The sequence below is a fragment of the Schistocerca americana genome, chromosome 3 (genome assembly GCF_021461395.2).
Source record: "Schistocerca americana isolate TAMUIC-IGC-003095 chromosome 3, iqSchAmer2.1, whole genome shotgun sequence".
Lineage (NCBI taxonomy): Eukaryota > Metazoa > Arthropoda > Insecta > Orthoptera > Acrididae > Schistocerca > Schistocerca americana.
The window spans coordinates 687,391,567-687,409,866 of NC_060121.1; the positions used below are offsets into that span (position 1 = coordinate 687,391,567).

The window sequence follows — 18,300 nt, forward strand, 5'->3', positions numbered from 1 at the left end:
AAATTAAGTATAGTTGCATCACTGGAAATGACCTCAAGGAATGAAAGAACCTTTTCAAATGCTTAGGGAAAAATTCAGATTAATGACTATAGCAAAGAGTCAGCATCTATAAAGTTTATAGCAAAATTCATTTAGATTCAGCAAAATTTTTTACAATGATATGAACATTTATGAACAACTTATGATGTCTCAACCAAACATATACAGGTGCCTCAAATATACAAATAGGTGCAACCATAGTAGAGAGGAATCTGTGGAGGGTCTACACTAACATATAGCTTCTGAAGAGAGGTAACAGCCTTTCAGTAGTTGCAGGAATAACAATCTGCATGTATGACTGATCTCTCCTTGTAACATTAGCCACTTGTAACATTAGCCTCCTATGTTGGTACAGCAGATGACTAAAATCAAGGTGAAACTAATGCTACTGTACTTCCAGATGACTTGTAGCTCCATTTTGCTGGCTTAATGATGATGGTATATTCCTCAGTAAAATATTCTGGAGATAAAACAGAACCCACTTCAGATATCTGGGCAGGGACTGTTCACGAGGATGTTGTAGTAAGAAAAACCAAATTTGGCATTCTGCAGACGTGAAATGTTAGGCCACTTTAGAGTGGGTAGGAAGGTTAAAGATTTGCAAAGAGAAACGGGTAGACTGAAGTTAGGGATATTGTGGGAATTACTGAAGTGTGACAGCAGGAAGACAGGTTTCCGGGTCTGTCAAGTGCAAGGCAAGCAGCACAAAATCAAATAGGGCTAATGCAGGAGTCAGTCTACTAATGAATAGGAAAGTGGGAATTGGGATGAACAGTGTAGTAAATGCATTATCATATCCAAGACAAACACAAAGCCAACACCTGCTATAAAAGTACAAGCGTATATGTCTACTAGTTCCACAAATGATGACGAAATTTAAAAAAGAAATGTATAAAGAGGTGAAAGAAATTAATCAGTTTGTTCAGGAAGATAAACTTTAATTTTGGTGGGGACTGGAACTCTATAGTCGGAAAAGGGACAGGAGAATGTGGACTGGGGGAAAGAGGGGAACCTATCTGGTAAAATTTTGTACACACCACAGTTTAATCATTGCAAACACTTGGTTTAATCCTCTAATTGGCAAACCAAAAACACCTACAGGAAAAATTATTTATATGAACAATGTGATATGATTTTTTCTGATTTTATTTTCATTTTTGGAAAATACAAGTTGTTGCTTGTAAGCAACATTGCCAATTTGAGGTGCGTATTCACCAACACAGCCACTGCAACAAAAATTTGTATTCCATTCTTTTTCGTTGTAATTCATAAATATTTCACTATGTAAGTGTCTTTTAATCACACCTGTCTGCAATCTGACGTGTCTTCTTTAGGATAAGTAGCAATCTGTCTTTCCCTACATTGTTGTACAAATATTTCACTGCTTCTCATGGAAAACTTTAAAACTATTTCGCTGTGGAACAAACCATAACACATTACATGTACCACATCTCACTGTTGAATATCCATGTTGACAAAATTGGCACCTCCCTTTAGCTCCACATTGAGGACAGTGGTCTACATTGTCATATTTAGTGTCACAGGCAGGTAAAGGAGCTGTTTCTTTCTTTCTTCTTCTCAACAGATCATGTTGCATTCAGTAATGGCCTATCATTCTTTCTTTTCCCACTGGAATCAAACCATCCACAATATCTACTCAGAACAGCTTCAGACATGTGTTCTCATCACCAGTTTGCCAACATATAGAAGCCAAGCATTTATAACATGAAGATCCAACACAAACCAAAAGGCACAGATACCAGCCTTTTGATTTGAATGGTGTTCTGTACAGTTCTATAAGCACATCAACTAAGTTCAGTCCACCCATGTATCTGTTGTAATGTGTTACAATTCTGGGACATGGAACATCAGTTTTTTTCTTCTCTACAGACTTCCATCTTTTCACAGCACTGATGGGTTCATTGCCACAGGATGAGCTAGCTAGGTGTACAACCTTATTGTCTACCCATCTTGCTATTATAAAGTCAGACTTTTCTCCTTTCTGTAGTTGTAACAATCACGACCTCACTTCTGTGGTATTTAATTCCAAAAGACTTCTCCTATTCCAACAAGATGGTCAGCATTCCCTTACGGATATCATGAAGCAAGTCATAAAAATACCATCATTTCATCAATTGATTGTTCCATCTCCTGCTGATTCTTCTATCATGTTACCAGATTTCCTAGAAGAGAGAGTCTTCAGTCTTCCAGCTGGTTTGATGCAACCTGGCACAAATTACTCTCCTGTGGCAACTCTTCATCTCAGAGTAGAACTTGCAACCTACATCCTCAATTATTTGCTGGATGCATTCCAGTCTCTGTCTTCCTCTGCAGTTTCTGCCCTCTACAGTTCCCCCTAGTACCTGGAAGTCATTCCCTGATGTCTTAACAGATGTCCTGTCACATCCTGTCCCTTCTCCTTGTCTGTGTTTTCCACATATACCTTTCCTCTCCAATTCTGTGCACAGCCTCCTCATTCCTTACCCTATCAGTGCAATTTATTTTCAACATTCTTCTGTAGTACCACATCTCAAATGCTTCAATTCTATTCTGACCCAGTTTTCCCATAGTCCATGTTTCACTACCATATAATGCGGTGCTCCAAAAGCACATATTCAGAAATTTCTTCCTCAAATTAAGGCTGATACTTGATATTAGCAGACTTCTCTTGGCCAGGATTGCCCTTTTTGCCACTGCTAGTCTGCTTTTGATGTCCTACTTTTTCCACCTATAATTGGTTATTTTACTAGCTAGGTAGCAGAATTCCTTAACTTCATCTACTTCATGAACATAAACCTGATGTTAAGTTTCTCGTTCTTCTCAGTTCTGCTTCTTCTCATTACTTTTGTCTTTCTTTGATTTACTCTCAATTCATATTCTGTACTCATTACCCTGTTCATTCCATTTCACAGATCTTCTTTACTTTCACTCAGGATAGCAAATCTTATCATTGATACCCTTTCACCTTGAATTTTAATTCCACTCCTGAACCTTTTTTTTTAATTTCCATCATTGCTTCTTTGATGTGCAGATTGAACAGACTACATTCCTGTCTTACACCCTATTTTATCTGAGCACTGTATTCTTGGTCATCCACTATTATATTCCATCTTGGCTATTGTACATATTGTGTATTACCCGTCTCACCCTATAACTTACCCCTCTTTTTCTCAGAATTTCAAACATCTTGCATCATTTTACACTGTCAAATACTTTTTCCTAGTCAACAAGTCCTATCAACGTGTCTTGATTATTCTTTAATTTTGTTTCCATTATCAGCCACAACATTAGAATTGTCTGTCTGATGCCTTTACCTTTCGTAAAGCAAAACTGATTATCATCTAACATATCTTCAATTTTCTTTTCTATTCTTCTGTATGTTATTCTTGTCAGCATCTTGGATGCATGAGCTGCTGAGCTGATTTTGCTATAATTCTCATACTTGTCAGCTCTTGCAGTCTTCAGGATAGTGTGGATGATATTTTTCCAAAAGTCAGATGGTATGTCGTTAGACTCATACATTCTACACACTTACATGAATAGTCATTTTGTTGCCACTTCCTCCAATGATTTTAGAAATTCTGATGTGATGTTATTTATTCCTTCTGCCTTATTTGACCTTAAGTCCTCCAAAGCACTCTCAAATTCTGATTCTAATACTGGGTCCCCTATCTCTTCTAAATCACCTCTTGTTTCTTCTTCTATCACATCACACAAATCTTCCCCTGACAGAAGCCTTCAATGTACTCTTTCTACCTGTCCCCTCTCTTCTCTACATTTAACAGTGGAATTCCTGTTGCAATCTTAATGTTACCACACTTGTTTTTAATTTTACCTTAAGGTTATTTTGACTTTCCTATATGCTGCATCAGTCCTTCCAACAATAATTTTTTCCAATTTTTTCATATTATTCAAGCAGCCATTTCGTCTTAGACTCCTTCTGGTATCCCATTCTGACAACTTGGACAACCTGCCAGAAGGCATGGACATAGATAACAGCTGCTAGGTGGCACCCGTATAACCTGCGAGTGCTGCTGTCGCCTCCATAGCGCTGGGCACGAGCCACACCCACCATGACAGCTTATCGGCACTCACAGGGGCCCTATAAAGCTGGTAGCATGGGGGCTCAACAGTCAGTCATGCCCCGACTGCACTATTGTATTCTTTATCGTACACATCGTTGTTGGTTCCTGATCTTCCTATGTCTGGCCTCTAGATTTGGGTTACACTTTGGACTTGCAGACTGCCATATCCATCAATATCTGTCATTGTTGTCTTCACTGTTGCCCATAGCTGTTGTCTTTCTGTGGTTTTAGCAACTCATCATCGATGACCTTGGCTGGTCGCCCTGCATCTCACGGTCATGTCAGATTCCAGTTACTAGATTCCCTGCAGTTCCTATTTATTTCATTTCTCAGTGACATGTACTTCTGTATTCCTGAATTTCCCTAAACATTTTTACACTTCCTTCTTTCATTGATCAACTGAAGTATTTCTTCTGTTACCCATGGTTTCTTCGCAGTAACGTTCTCTGTGCCTATATTTTTCTTTCCAACTTCTGTAATTGGCCTTTTTGGAGATGTCCATTCATCTTCAACTGTACTTCCTACTGAGCTGTTCCTTACTACTGTATCTATTTTGCATATTGATTCTTCCTGACTAATCTCTTAAACTTCAGCATACTGTCCATCACTACTACATTTTGATCTGAGTCTATATCTGCTCATGGACACACCTTACAACCCAGTATCTGATTTCAAAATCTCTGTCTGACAATGATCTAATCTAACTGAAACCTTCCCATATCACCCAGCCTTTTCCAAGCATATCTCCTCATCTTGTTATTCTTGAATAGAGCTATTACTAGCGGAAATTTATTACAGAATTCAATTAGTCTTTCTCCTCTCTCATTCCTTGTCCAAAGCCCATATACTCCTGTAACCTTTACTTCTATTCCTTCCCCTACAACTTCATTCCAGTTCTCCATCTCTATATATGTACTGTATTACCCTCTCAATATCCTCAAATACTTTCTCTATCTCTTCATCTTTGGCTTGTGATGTCAGCATGTATACCTGAACTATCATTTTCAGTGTTGGTTTGCTGTCGATTCTGATGAGAACAACCCTGTCAGTGAACAGTTCACAGTAACACACTCTGTGTCTTATCTTTCTACTCATAATGAGTCCTACTCCCGTTATGCCATTTTCTGCTGCTGTTGATATTAACCTATACTCATCTGACCAGAAATCCTTGTCTTCTTTTCATTTCACTTCACTGAACCCTACTATATCTAAACTGAGCCCTTGCATTTCCCTTTTCAGATTTTGTAGCTTGCCTACCATGTTCAAGCTTCTGACATTTCATGCCCCAACCTGTAGAATGTTGTCCTCTTGTTGGTTATTCAGTTTTTTTCCCATGGTCACCTCCCCATTGGCAGTCCCCTCCCAGAGATCCGAATGGGGTACTACTCTGGAATCTTTTGCCAATGGAGAGATCATCATGACACTTTTTTCAATTAAAGGCCACATGTCCTGTGGATCATGTTACATGTCTTTAAACCAGTGGTTGTTTCTATTGCCTTCTGCATCCTCACGCAGTCGATCATTGCTAATTCTTCCAGCTTTAGGGGCAGTTTCCCACCCTGAGGACAAGTGAGTGCCCTCAACCTCTGTCCGCTCCTCCAAGGTCGTTCACAGAATGGGATGTCTTCTTATAACGGAAGCCTTCGATCACCAATGTTGATTATTAATCAAAATTTAAGCAATGGCAGATTTAGAACCCAGGACAGAGGACTGCTAATCAAAGACACTACCCCTAGACCACAGGTGTGTAGGTTGGATAACAAGTCATTACAAAGCAAAGAAGAGAAGGCTAAAAGGTGGAAGGAGTATACTCAACAAAAATCAACTTAAAGATAACATTATGGAAAGGGTAGGTGAATTAAATGAATATGAGATGGAGGATATGATACTGTGAGAAGAATCTAACATGGCACTGAAACACCTACAAGGTGTGATTGGAAAGTTTTAAGAATGGATACGCTACTGCTTACTGGTTTGGTGGGCAGGTACATGGAGGGTGGGGAGTGAGTCATTGTCTTGTCCTTGAATGCCCTCTGACAGGAAGCTGTTTCCTTCATTCAGTTTGTTGTGGCAGCTGGTTGAGTGCAGGTCTGTTAGGGCTTGTTGCCGGATTCTGTCTGCATGAAAATGGACGTAAAAATGGAGCAATGTGTTTGCGTGAAATTTTGTTTTAAAACCGGGAAATCAGCTTCTGATACTTATGAATTATTAAAAACAGCTTTTCGAGATAATTGTATGAGACAGTCAAATATTTTTGCTTGATTCAATGGATTTAAAAATGACCGTGAATCATTTGAAGACGAACCATGGTCTGGCTGTCCTTCCACTTCAAAAACGAATGAAAATGTTGTGGAAGTTTGTGACTTAGTGCGCTCTGATCATAGACTTACTATTAGGGAGATGGCTGATGAGCTTAATTTAAGTTTCTATTTGGTTCAGTCTATTTTAACTGAAGATCTGAAAATTCGTCAAGTGTCCACAAAATTCATTCCAAAAGTTTTGTCAGGTGATCAGAGACAATACTGACTTGAAGTGTGCCAAGAACTGATTAATCAGACTAAAAATGACCAGATTTGTTAAATAGGGTAATTACATGTGATGAATCATGGGTATATGGATATGATCCTGAAACCAAAGTGCAGTCTTCGCAGTAGAAGACTCCAGGTTCACCACAACTGAAAAAAGCACGGCAAAGTCGGTTGAAGGTGAAGACGATGTTGGTGATTTTTTTCAAGACCACCAGTGTTGTGCATGATGAATTTATCCCTGAAGGACAGACAATTAACCAGGAATACTACAAATGTATCCTCAAGCATTTGTGCGAAAAGGTACTGAAGAAAAGGCCTGCACTGTGGAAAGACAGGAGTTGGGTGCTACACCATGACAATGCTGCGGCTCATTGTGCCTTCTCCATTGTTGAACTTTTGACCAAATTCTAAATTCCTGTGTTTCCACAACTGCCATATTCCCCTAATTGGGCCCCTGCGGACTTCTACCTATTTCCTTAATTGAAATTTTCACTGGAAGGGAAGCGATTTGACTCGATTGAAGACATCCAGAGAGCATCCTTGACACACTTCAGGAAAAGAATTTCCAGGAATGTTTCCAAAAGTGCAATCACCATTGGAGTCAATGTGTTCAGTCAGAAGGGGACTATTTTGAAGGAGATGCAACACAGTAGCATGTAAGTACCACCATTGTACACTTACAAGCCCTTTCTTAAAACTTTCCAATCACTCCTCATATGTTAAACATTGCACTTTAAATGCAAGACATTCTCTCAAAATTATTGAGAACCTTAGGAGCACCAACCACGACAAAACTATTCTGCCAGATATGCAAGATATAAGAGGCAAGTAAAATATCTTCAGATTTCAATAGTCCCAGATGCTGACAGGTTTGAATATTACAATACTCTCTGCTTAATATGTCATGGTTGCAAATACTGATATGAATTACTCACAGAGAATTGAAAAACTGGTACAGGCAGATCTCACAGAAGATTAGTCTGGGTTCTGAAGAAAAGTAGGAATGCCTGAGGCAATATTGATGCAACAATTCACCTCAGACATAAATTGAAAGATGTAAAACCTACATTTGTGGAGTTAGAAAAAGCCTTTTAAGATGCTAATTGGAATATATTTTTTGAAATTCTGAAGGTGTCAGGGATAAAAACACAGGGAACAAAAAGTTATCTACAACTTAAACAAATATCTCATTGCAGTTATGAGTGGCATGCAAAGCATAAAAAACAATGACAGCCAACCCATTTATTTACTAAAACATTATCAAAGAAGGTGATGTTAACAAAAAGACAGTTACACAGCTGAATCACAAAAAATGAGGCAGCAGTGTTAGTGTGATTTGTGAAATTGACATTTAGCTCTCAAAATATCATCAATGTTTGGTTTGAAGTTGCTGAATACAGTCAAGAGAACTGCTTTCAAATGTCCATCAGTCAATCTTGATTGTTACACATTAAATGTATTCGCACTTGAGAATATTGATAACTATCAGCTGTATAATGGAATGACGACAATGAAAATTTGTGCCGGACTGGGATCATACTCATTCATTATGCTGACTTCATATACTTTGTTCTTGAAAATGTATGCTCATAGGCATAAGTTGTTACAAATACCAGTCCTATAACAGAGCCAAAAGATTCAGAAACTCAACATCAGATAAGCACCAATAAAATTCAAGAAGTTTTCATTCTCCGTGCTTCTCTTTCAACAAGTCGTGTGATTGGGGATCAATGAGCTATAGCTGTAGCTCAACAGACACATCATCAAAGTTACAACCATATGGGTTGTGGAACAGAAGAACGTCACTCTCCGTTCTGTCAAGACTTGAAAATCTCTTGAAAAAATGCTTCTTCAAGTCACAGATAATTTTTTTTAGAAAATTAAAGTTGAAATCTTTGGGGACTGAAATGAAAATGAGAAAAGTTTTCTCCCAGTTGTGTTTTAAATGGTGACAGCTTTCACCGAAATCCTTTGATCATCATTTAGAGGTCACAGAATAGGTTATCCTTTCCCTGAAGTTTCAAGTTCAGTTCATTCAGGTGGGACGTGATGTCAATCAAAAATGACACCTTTGAAAGCTAGGCAGGATTTGACAGTTGTGGGTCAGCTCTCTTTTCTGGCAAGAAAAACATATGTTTTATTTCAAAGACTGTCAGAACAAAAGAAGGACTTTACCACATCTAAGCCACCTCACTGCAGAGTGATGAGCCAAGTCACAGAATTCAGAATCAATTTCTTCAAGGAAACCCTGGCACTGATGGTGAATGAGTGTGTGTCACTGAATGAATTAGACACAGGACAAGAGCCCCTGTATGACATTTGTAATGGTGATTTGACAGTTCTGTATGAAACAAGACATGCGAACATGACTGTAGATTCTTGTGCGCAAAGATATCCAGCTCTGTCTGCCAGGATGCTGGCAACAGGCAAAAGTTACAGATGGAACTCTTGACCTGAAGGTTCATGTGATGGGCAGATAAGTTGTTGCCCAAAAATACCGAAGGGTAGTTCATCACACATTGTGCTGCAGAAGCTCCACTGTTAGGATTCAGTGCTGCTCATAGCCCTAGCAATACCAGTGCTATGAAAGAAACGTCTCATGTTCTGTATGTTTTATCAAGCAAATTCAGGTACCATTGGTGGAACTGAATGAAAAGCTGTTTCAGCCTGGATACCGCTCACAGGCCATAGTTTGGTGACCCCTGTACTAAGTGAAAGGACAGAACAGGGAAGCAGTAGCTGGTGAGGGAGTTAAGACAGGGTAGTACCCTGTCCACCCATTTGACTCAATTTGTACATTGAACAAGCTGTAAAGGACCTCAAAGAGAAACTTATAAACAGATTTAAAGTTCAGGGAATAGAAATAAAAACTTTGAGGTTTGCTGATCACATTGTAATTCAGCCAGAGACAGCAAAGAACTTGGAAGATCAATTGACTGGAATGGATAGTGTCTTGAAAAGTGATTATAATATGAACTCCAACAAAAGTAAAAAACAAGCAATAGAACATATCTGGTGATGTTGAAGAAATTATATTAGGAAATGGAACACTGAAAGTAGCATTGGTAGACAAGATTTGAAACTGGTTACATCATTTGAGATTTAAAACTTTCCTGGTGTACAGATCGTTCCACAAAATTTCAGGAGAACTGCTGGATGTCTGCAGTTTGCTGCCACAATATTTTGGCACAGTCTTCTGGCCCTCTTCAGTTGAATACTGACAGGGAAAGCACTGAGCTCACGTATTTATGATCCCACTGGTACCTGCAAGTGCTGGCAGGGTCTTAAATATACAAGCTCAGTGCCTTAACTGTCAGTATTCACCTGAAGGTGGCCAGAAGACTCTGCACTGAAATATCATGACAGCAAGTTGAAGACATCCAGCAGTTCTCCCAAAATTTTATGGTTACACCATATTTTTGTGGAATATGCAAAAAACATAATTTGGTTGCAAATGATTAGAAGCTATACTAAGGATGGGCATAGGTTTATCAAACAAGAGTCCTCTTGGCAAACTATCAAAAATATTACCATCAGATATCGCTACAAATGTGCAAGCACATCAATTATTTTTTGTATGTTCAGTGATTACACTTTTTTTTTTTTTTTTTTTTTTTTTTTTTTTTTTTTTTTTTTTTTTTTTTTCAGAGTAAGTTGTTTGCGTTGAAGTGTATAATGGTGGCACACACAGAAAAATTGTTTGCTAGTTCATGGAGAAATTCTACTAATCAATGATCGAAGATACACTCCAAACACTGAATTAAGCTATTAATGTCAATCACATGGCCTATGGATCTTTATACAAATAATTAAGTGGAAAGATCTGCACTACCTTCCCTTGCTACTTGTACTGTGCAGAAAAGGTTTATTTTATGCACAATAATTTAGAAATCTGTTGAAGACTGTACCAAGTAATTCATACATAAAGTCAATAAGCTGTTTCTCGTGGAAAATATGGCTTGAAACATAAATTTTAGTTTCATCATTATTGTACCACATATACCAAAACTAACATGCTCATAACTCACACATGCTTATTGCAGTGAGCAACACACAAAAAACATCTTTTAGTTAAATGTCTCCTACAGTTACAAATGACAAATTCTTTATTAAAACGTAGATGCAACAAGGTGACAATACACACCTAGAAAAAGCTGAATCTGAGCTTTTCTCAACACTCTTTCTCCAGGATTCTCTTCTAAATGCTGACGAGCGACGGTCTCGGCGAGATCCACCAAGTCCAGCAGGTGGTGCAACACGTTCCATTGGGCGGTAGAAATTAACGCAGATTCCATATCGACTCTTGCCTGTATTAGTAAAAGGATCAATGATGAATGTCCATATCTTGTTTATAATACATAATATGATTTTTAAATATCATGAGGAACCTTTTGAGTAGTTTATTTGCTGTGATTTTGCATAAATGGTAGGATGGAGCTATTGAGCATCAGTAGCTGTGACATTGTATTTAATGTAGTCTGTTACTAGCATACTACTGATAGAGTGGCTTTATCTGAAACTTAATCTACAGAAATGTTATTATCGGTCCAACACAAGTTTATATGGCATCAAATGCACAAAGCTGATAAAAATTCATCAAAAAATTGCTATACCAGAAATTGTACAATTTGATAAAAAGTAATGGATCAATACAGATTAAAGTAAACACTTACCTTCAAATAAAATATATATTATCAGAGAAAATTTATTTGAGAATAATTTGGATTACATACTTCCCATGTTGGGTAATCTGATGCCTGTCATGTAAATTCTATCAGGATACATTGGTCTGAAGTTCCCTCTCATTCTCTCCTTCTATCTCTTCCCCCTCCCCAGTGTTTTCTTCTACTTGTTCTCGCTCACCACTGTCTGACAATAACTGCAACACTAATTAATTTGATAAAAGTGTTTAAAAAGAAATCTCAACTGATAAGTGACTCAACATTGTTTTCATAAACTTTTGTCAGAATCACCACTAAATAAATCAGTTCACTGAGAAACATATTTTTATGTTACAACCAATGCAGGTTTTTATAAAATATGGAAAATTTACTATAAAGAAATTTTTGTGAAAAAGAGAAAGTATTGGATGCAAAAATTATTGTGTGTCACAACTAAACCAACAAATTCCCTAGTAAAATGGTGGTTAGTGTTGCGAGGCTGAGAGAAGAGCACTGGGTTTGCCAAATTGATTACCTGACATTGGGTAGCACATACTAGACTGTCAGATCAGAGGCAGTAGCTATGGACCAGTGCTCTCATGCTATTATGCCACTGGAAGAGATGACCTGATCCTAATTACACTGCAGCATCAAAATGGGTGCTATCATCAAGTTCCATGTGACTATTTATATGAGAACTCCTCACCACTCACTGCAGGTGAAAGCATTTACACTGGCAGCTTACAAATCAGTTTACTGTCAGGCAACCAGCGTAGCTGTTTCTCCATATTTTACTCACAGTTGTGGTTAGTGTTGCCCACAGACTGGCACTAATATTGTTACAGTTTTAAATTTATAATTATTATTCCATTTAGTGGTTGGCCTGTCAGCCAGGCATCCTAAAAAATGCTGGGAAAATTAAAAATGGAAAATAAGCATCTGGTAAATGTTAGTAATTACTGACATGGAAGCCTGAAAGAATCATAAAACCATTTTATCTGTAAAACCTGAGCCTTAAAAAGCCTGATTATTTATATGAACAATTTCAGAACTTCAGTTCTTTTTGTATCAAAAGTATTATGATTCTTATGTGCTAGTAATAACATACTGCCCCAAAATCCTTTAAAATAATACATAAAAGAGATTGCCAACCTTTTTGCTTCAGCCTAATTTACAGTGAAGCAGTTGATCTTGTTTTATGTTAATGTGCACCACAATACATACTTAACTGAAATGCAATTTGAAGGCAATATGCTATACATTACTCTTGGGAATTTCTGTTTCAGGCACTGGGAGTGCACAATTGGGTATTGGTGTGGTTTTTTCTGTGAATGTGTGTACTTTTACTAGAAACAGAGCAAGTTCTTGAAAGCTACCATGAATACTTATTCTATTACATGTTTCTGTGCTCTACACATCAGTCCACTATAGGTAGTTATCTTTCCCTTATTTTTACATTTTGTTCCATTCAAGAATTTCCATTATTGTTATAATCAACAAAATTTGTCATTTTTAAATTATCTTTCAAGATTTAATCCCTAATTTGAAAAATAACGAAAAATAGTTAATGTTGTCGAAGCAGGTTATTCCTGAAAGTTGCAGATTTCTTAAAAGCCCATTGTTTATTAATATTCAGAACACACGCAGCTTGCAACATACAGGCTAAACTTCAGTGTTGAGGTTAATTAATATGTTCAGAACAATACAACAGAATAGATAATTGTATGTATTCTGCCACACATATGCCCTGTAACTGCACTTTAAAACTGATGGACAAGTAACCAATTTGATAAAATGGAAACATCAATTCACTCATCTATATCCCACTTATTTCACAGCACCTTTTTAACATTACATAGAAATTACAACACAATTTCAAAGTGAAAACATTTTTTTTTTTTACTCTCATGGAATTAAATCTTGATAATGTTACCAGGAGATTAATACTGACCTGAATCCTTCTCAGTTAATGTGAAGACAAAAGAGGTTGCTTCTCGTAGAGCAGTACGGCGTGGTCCCACAGAGACACAGCCTTCCGGCTGACAAAAGTAAACCATGTCAAGAGGCAAAGGGAAATCCTTGTGGTCTTCCATTGGATACCTGCGCAACAGTTCTGGAGTCTGCACTGCAGGAGTACTGCCACTGGAGCCCACTCTTGAGCCTGGTCCCGGACCTGGTGGGCGTGCTCCCACAATGGCGAGGTAGTCCACCAAACGGGGACAGAGAAACTTTTTTTGAATATCACACATTGTCTACAGAATTTGTCACGTCACTTGTTGGCTAAATTTTTGATGACGGAGCTCTTGTATGACAGCACAGTGCAGCGATGAGCACATGGTTGTGTTAATTCTATTATTTACAAGAGGATATTGTTAATTAATATGCAACATTAAATCTCCACTTTTCCTGGTCATCTTAATGTTCTCAAGAAATTGTTTAAAATCCAAAGTGTTTTCTTACTGAGTATTCTGCAGCTTTTGTGAACTAGATAATCACAACTGTGATTCATTTCACAGCACAAAAGTGAGCTGTTAATGGCACTGGTGCATAAAATCTTCAGTCAGACAGCTGATTATGATGTCTAGTGTTGCCAGTTCCATCTTTTTCATGCCACTGTAAAAAAAAATTAAAAAAAAGTAAAAAAAATTTAAAAAACGTGTTTTTATTTATTACCAAAGACAACAGAAAGGAGTTTGCAATTACATTTTTATGGATTAATTAATAATTAGAAAATATAACTGAAGCACTGAGAAGCTAATAATACAAATACTATAAAATTTTTGAAATTGGCACAAGGTGCTATAATCAAGTTGTGCTCAAATTTCAGCAAGCCAGCCTTCATTTCTAGCAGTCTATATTCCTCACTTCATATGTTGTATTTTAGATCTAAAGTTGCTTGAGACTTTATAACAATTAATTTTTATGATCAAACAGTCCAAGGGTGTACTGCCAGGTCATAGCATACAACAGGCACAATATTTCGGTGATCAGACATGTCACCATTATCATCAGGTGCACAGTTCATCAGCACATCTGACGAAGATGACACGTCTAATTGCAGAAATATTGCACCAGTTAGGTCCTATTAACTGGCAGTGCATTCAAGAGTGTTTCAATTAACAAGTACACCAGGAGAAACTGAAGAATCATATTAAATTTTACAAATAAGCAGGATGTCAATAAAGCTGAAGACCTTCAATTACAGCACTTCTTTGTTTGTAAAAAATGAAACCTTCTTATAGTACAAGCCAGTTGAATGTAAGCTGTACAGAGGCATTGATATTGTAGCAGTGTGCACAGCAATGTGCAAGAAAAAGTGTGAGTACTCTAGTCAATACAAAACTATGCTATTCAACGAGTTGTACAATATATTACACTAACTCATAAAGACACTTTGGCATGATGGTGTAATTTATGCTACTTTAAAGCAATAGCAAGCTAGGGATTAGCACTCAGAAACTACAGATTTCCGAAAGAAACAAAATACATGAACAAATATGAAGTAGACACAAGTAGTAAGCAGTTCTGAAGTTCTGTCAGGACTGGGTAGGAATTTCAATTTCTGTTGCAAGTAAATGTGCAAAGGAGATGAAAAGATGTTTCTTGTACTTAGAAGCTAATCAGATACCAGCTGGTGATAGCTGGCTAGAAAAATTTGTGGACAATCTCATATTGCCAAGCATATAAAAATTTAGTATAAGTCAAAAAAATCTGATAAATTTTTTGTATCAAAATTTAAGCATTCAGAAATTGCTGAAAACAATTACAAATACATTGCCTAGTGTGGATAACATTCATCATTCAAAACACAATTCGTCCCCATCATACAAGAATGACTAGTATTTTGATGAAAGAGGAAGACTTCTGAGTGGACCTTACAAATCACAATTGCTAAACCTAACTACAACATACAAAATTGTGTAAATTTCTAGCACTTTCATCCTGCATTGGTAAAACATCTGCATCTACAACTACAATCTGCAAAGCACAGTGAGGTGCATGGCAGAGGCTACATCCCATTGTATTAGTTATTAAGGTTTCTTCCTGATCCATTCACATACGGAGTGTGGGAAGAACGATTGCTTGAGTGCCTCTGTGCATGCAGTATTTATCCTAATATTACCCTCAGAATCCCTCTGTGAGAGATATTTGAAGACATGATAATGAACAAGTTGGAAACACAGATATTCCTGTCCTAACACCAAAATGGTTTCCAAAAGAGCACAGGTACCCAGGACAATTTATAAATCATCAATGTCAGGGCAACTTGCATGTAGAAATCCAGTGTCTGTCACCATTATTTGATGGTGACTACTAAACCATGGTAATTCTTATATTATTATAAAAACTGATAAACTTCAACCTGCCTAACTGCCTTGTCTTTGGCATCAAGTTATTTTTATGAGAGAAAAATATAAGTTAGATACAAAAATATATTGATTGGTGCCAGAATAATGATGCAAAGGTAACCTCAAAGAGCAACTCGAAGGAGAATTCTAATTGTTCTTTGCTCTTGTTACTGCAGTATGCCTATGATAAAGCTACATACACACACACACACACACACACTAACTGATTTATACAGTACTCAATTTTATACATCTACTCAGAATGAAAATAACACATACATTATGAACAAAACAGAAAAGTCACTGATAATTATGAGCTTAATGCCTGGAAAATGGTGGGGAGCCCATTATACCACTCCTTTAACTTTGTACACAACTATGAAGTGACCAGCTTTAGCTTATGCTAGTTTTTCTTGTGATAGTGGTTCAAAAGCAAGGAATCCATTCTAATGCCTAAGAATAGGGACCTCAGAGCAATGAGCTCAACTCTTACAAATTACTTTCCAAAGAAAGCAGTGAAAATGTCTTCAATTATCCAAAGGATAATTTCCTTCGATGGAAATTACAAGAAATGGAACACAAAAGAACTGAAATTTTGCACCAATTACACAATTATGTCTAATATGCCCAACTACCAGCACAAACATGTATTGAAGTCTTTAATATATCAATTTAGTACATAATGGCAGAAGAATTCACAACTGTCTACAGACAACTAGTCCAGATATATTTGGAATTTGCAACTGCCATACATTTGCAAACTAAGCAACATAGAAGCACTTTATTGGAAATAGGAAAATATTTGGACCTGGAATTATCAGGTAATGGTTTGGTTTAAACATAAGCTTCAAATGTTCATGCAGTTTGCAAAGATTGGTCTTAAAAGCATGTCACAAGATATTATAGATTGCACAATTCTTTGTACCAAATTAATCCAAATTTTATTTTGCATTAAAATTTCCATATTTAAAACAAAGACTCTCACTCTACATGAAGCATCAACCTCCACGTTATGTATTAGGGAACACAATCTGTTAATTGCAGCTGTCCAAAATGGTATAAACGTAAATTAGATATAGCAGACACAATGGATGAAAAAAACAAAAAACTGTAAGGAATAAGTTAGATCTTTTTGGGGATTCTAGCACACAGACTTACTGTAAAAGATTTTTTTGTGAACAGCGGTGTGACACTAAAAAGTTGAAAATAAAATTTAATTGGGTAATTTATAAACAGAATCACTCCCCCCTCACCCATCCCTCCCTCTCTCTCTATGGCACCACCAAACTATCTCACTCTAACTTCATGTTCCCTATTTCTATTGGATTTATGTATCTTATTTATGAAAGATGGGATGGGAGAGAGGGAAAAGGAGAAATGCAGCTGTGGTTAGTCCCTAATTTGAGTGTCTGTTATTTATATTTCAAGTATTTCTTTGCTGGATTAGTTATGTTCATTAATATGGCAGACCATCATTTCAAAAACTCCCTTTCCAAGAGAAATGAAGTAGCTCAGTAACACTGCTGATGCTATGAACTGATATTTCATGTACTGCTACTGTTTCTGAAAATGCCAAGAAAAATCTTACAGAATCAGGGCTGCATGAATTAATTGGAAACATTCACAACACATACATTTTAAGGTATCGGAAAACACATAGTTAGCCAGTTCAAGGAAAGGCAACAAAACGTCCAACAACTGGTAAATCCTCCAGTTAATGAGGGAGTCAGCTGAATCCCTAGCCATCCAATGACGGAGAAAATCATCTGTGTACCATATAAGTACTAAGAAAGTCAAACCAATAAGTATAAAGCACAATAATGAGTACCACTTTTAAGATAATTATTTAATACATTATTTAATTGATAAATATGGTACATTTACAAATAACTAAAGCACCATACAAATTTTAGAAAGTTACTGGCATCATGTGACCCACAAAACACCACATAAAAAATCTTACTGAAATGAGAATGCAAAAAAAAGTAGCGAAACTAGAAATAAATTGATCAAACAGAAAAAAAATTAAGCCAAAGGAGGAAAAAAACCACATCACAAATGGGAAAAAAATATTCTATTTATGTCTGCACTAATTTTATGTTTAAATTCCCAGAACACAGTCAACAGCTAATACAGCAACCTTGCAATATACATGACTACACATTTGAGTTCTAGCACAATTTATAGTTATTTCTGCAGCACAGTAAAAGATTCTTAATACTTACACATAGGTTTCCACTAAAATTTCAAAGAGAATTTTCTTTCAATTGAGATAAGATTATATAAATGTTTCACTCTCTCTATGAATGCAAAACTATGGAGAAAGATAAGTACAATTGTACAAAAGAAGAGGTAGGCATATGTGTCTTGCGGATAAAATACCAGGAGACATGACAACCTTCCTAGTGCCCGAGAGCCACTGGAGGCATCAGGGAGTTGACCCATTTCTGAGCCTGCTCCTTTATCCACCAATCAATACAATCTGGGGCTGGAATGTATGCTGCCATCTGGTAGCTTCTGCTTGCAGCTCTCTTGCATGCTGAAATACTGATCCACTGCACACACCACATCTGACTTACATTTTTAAAAACAAAGCAACTTATTTATAATCTCATCACATAACAATGTGTTAAACAGT

General features: G+C 36.9%; 1 protein-coding gene across 1 annotated transcript in view; it reads right to left on the reverse strand.

Annotated features, from left to right (window-relative positions):
- LOC124606313 (MAP kinase-activating death domain protein) overlaps positions 1-18,036 on the reverse strand; it is a 612,624-nt gene extending 594,588 nt beyond the window's left edge. Inside the window, exons 1-3 of the mRNA XM_047138295.1 lie at positions 17,888-18,036; positions 13,265-13,926; positions 10,797-10,959 (exon numbers count right to left, since the gene is read on the reverse strand). Of these exons, the coding sequence (XP_046994251.1) occupies positions 10,797-10,959; positions 13,265-13,562 (461 nt within the window). The 5' untranslated portion in view covers positions 13,563-13,926; positions 17,888-18,036. The remainder of the gene's footprint in view (positions 1-10,796; positions 10,960-13,264; positions 13,927-17,887) is intronic.
- Between the last annotated feature and the right edge of the window lie 264 nt (positions 18,037-18,300).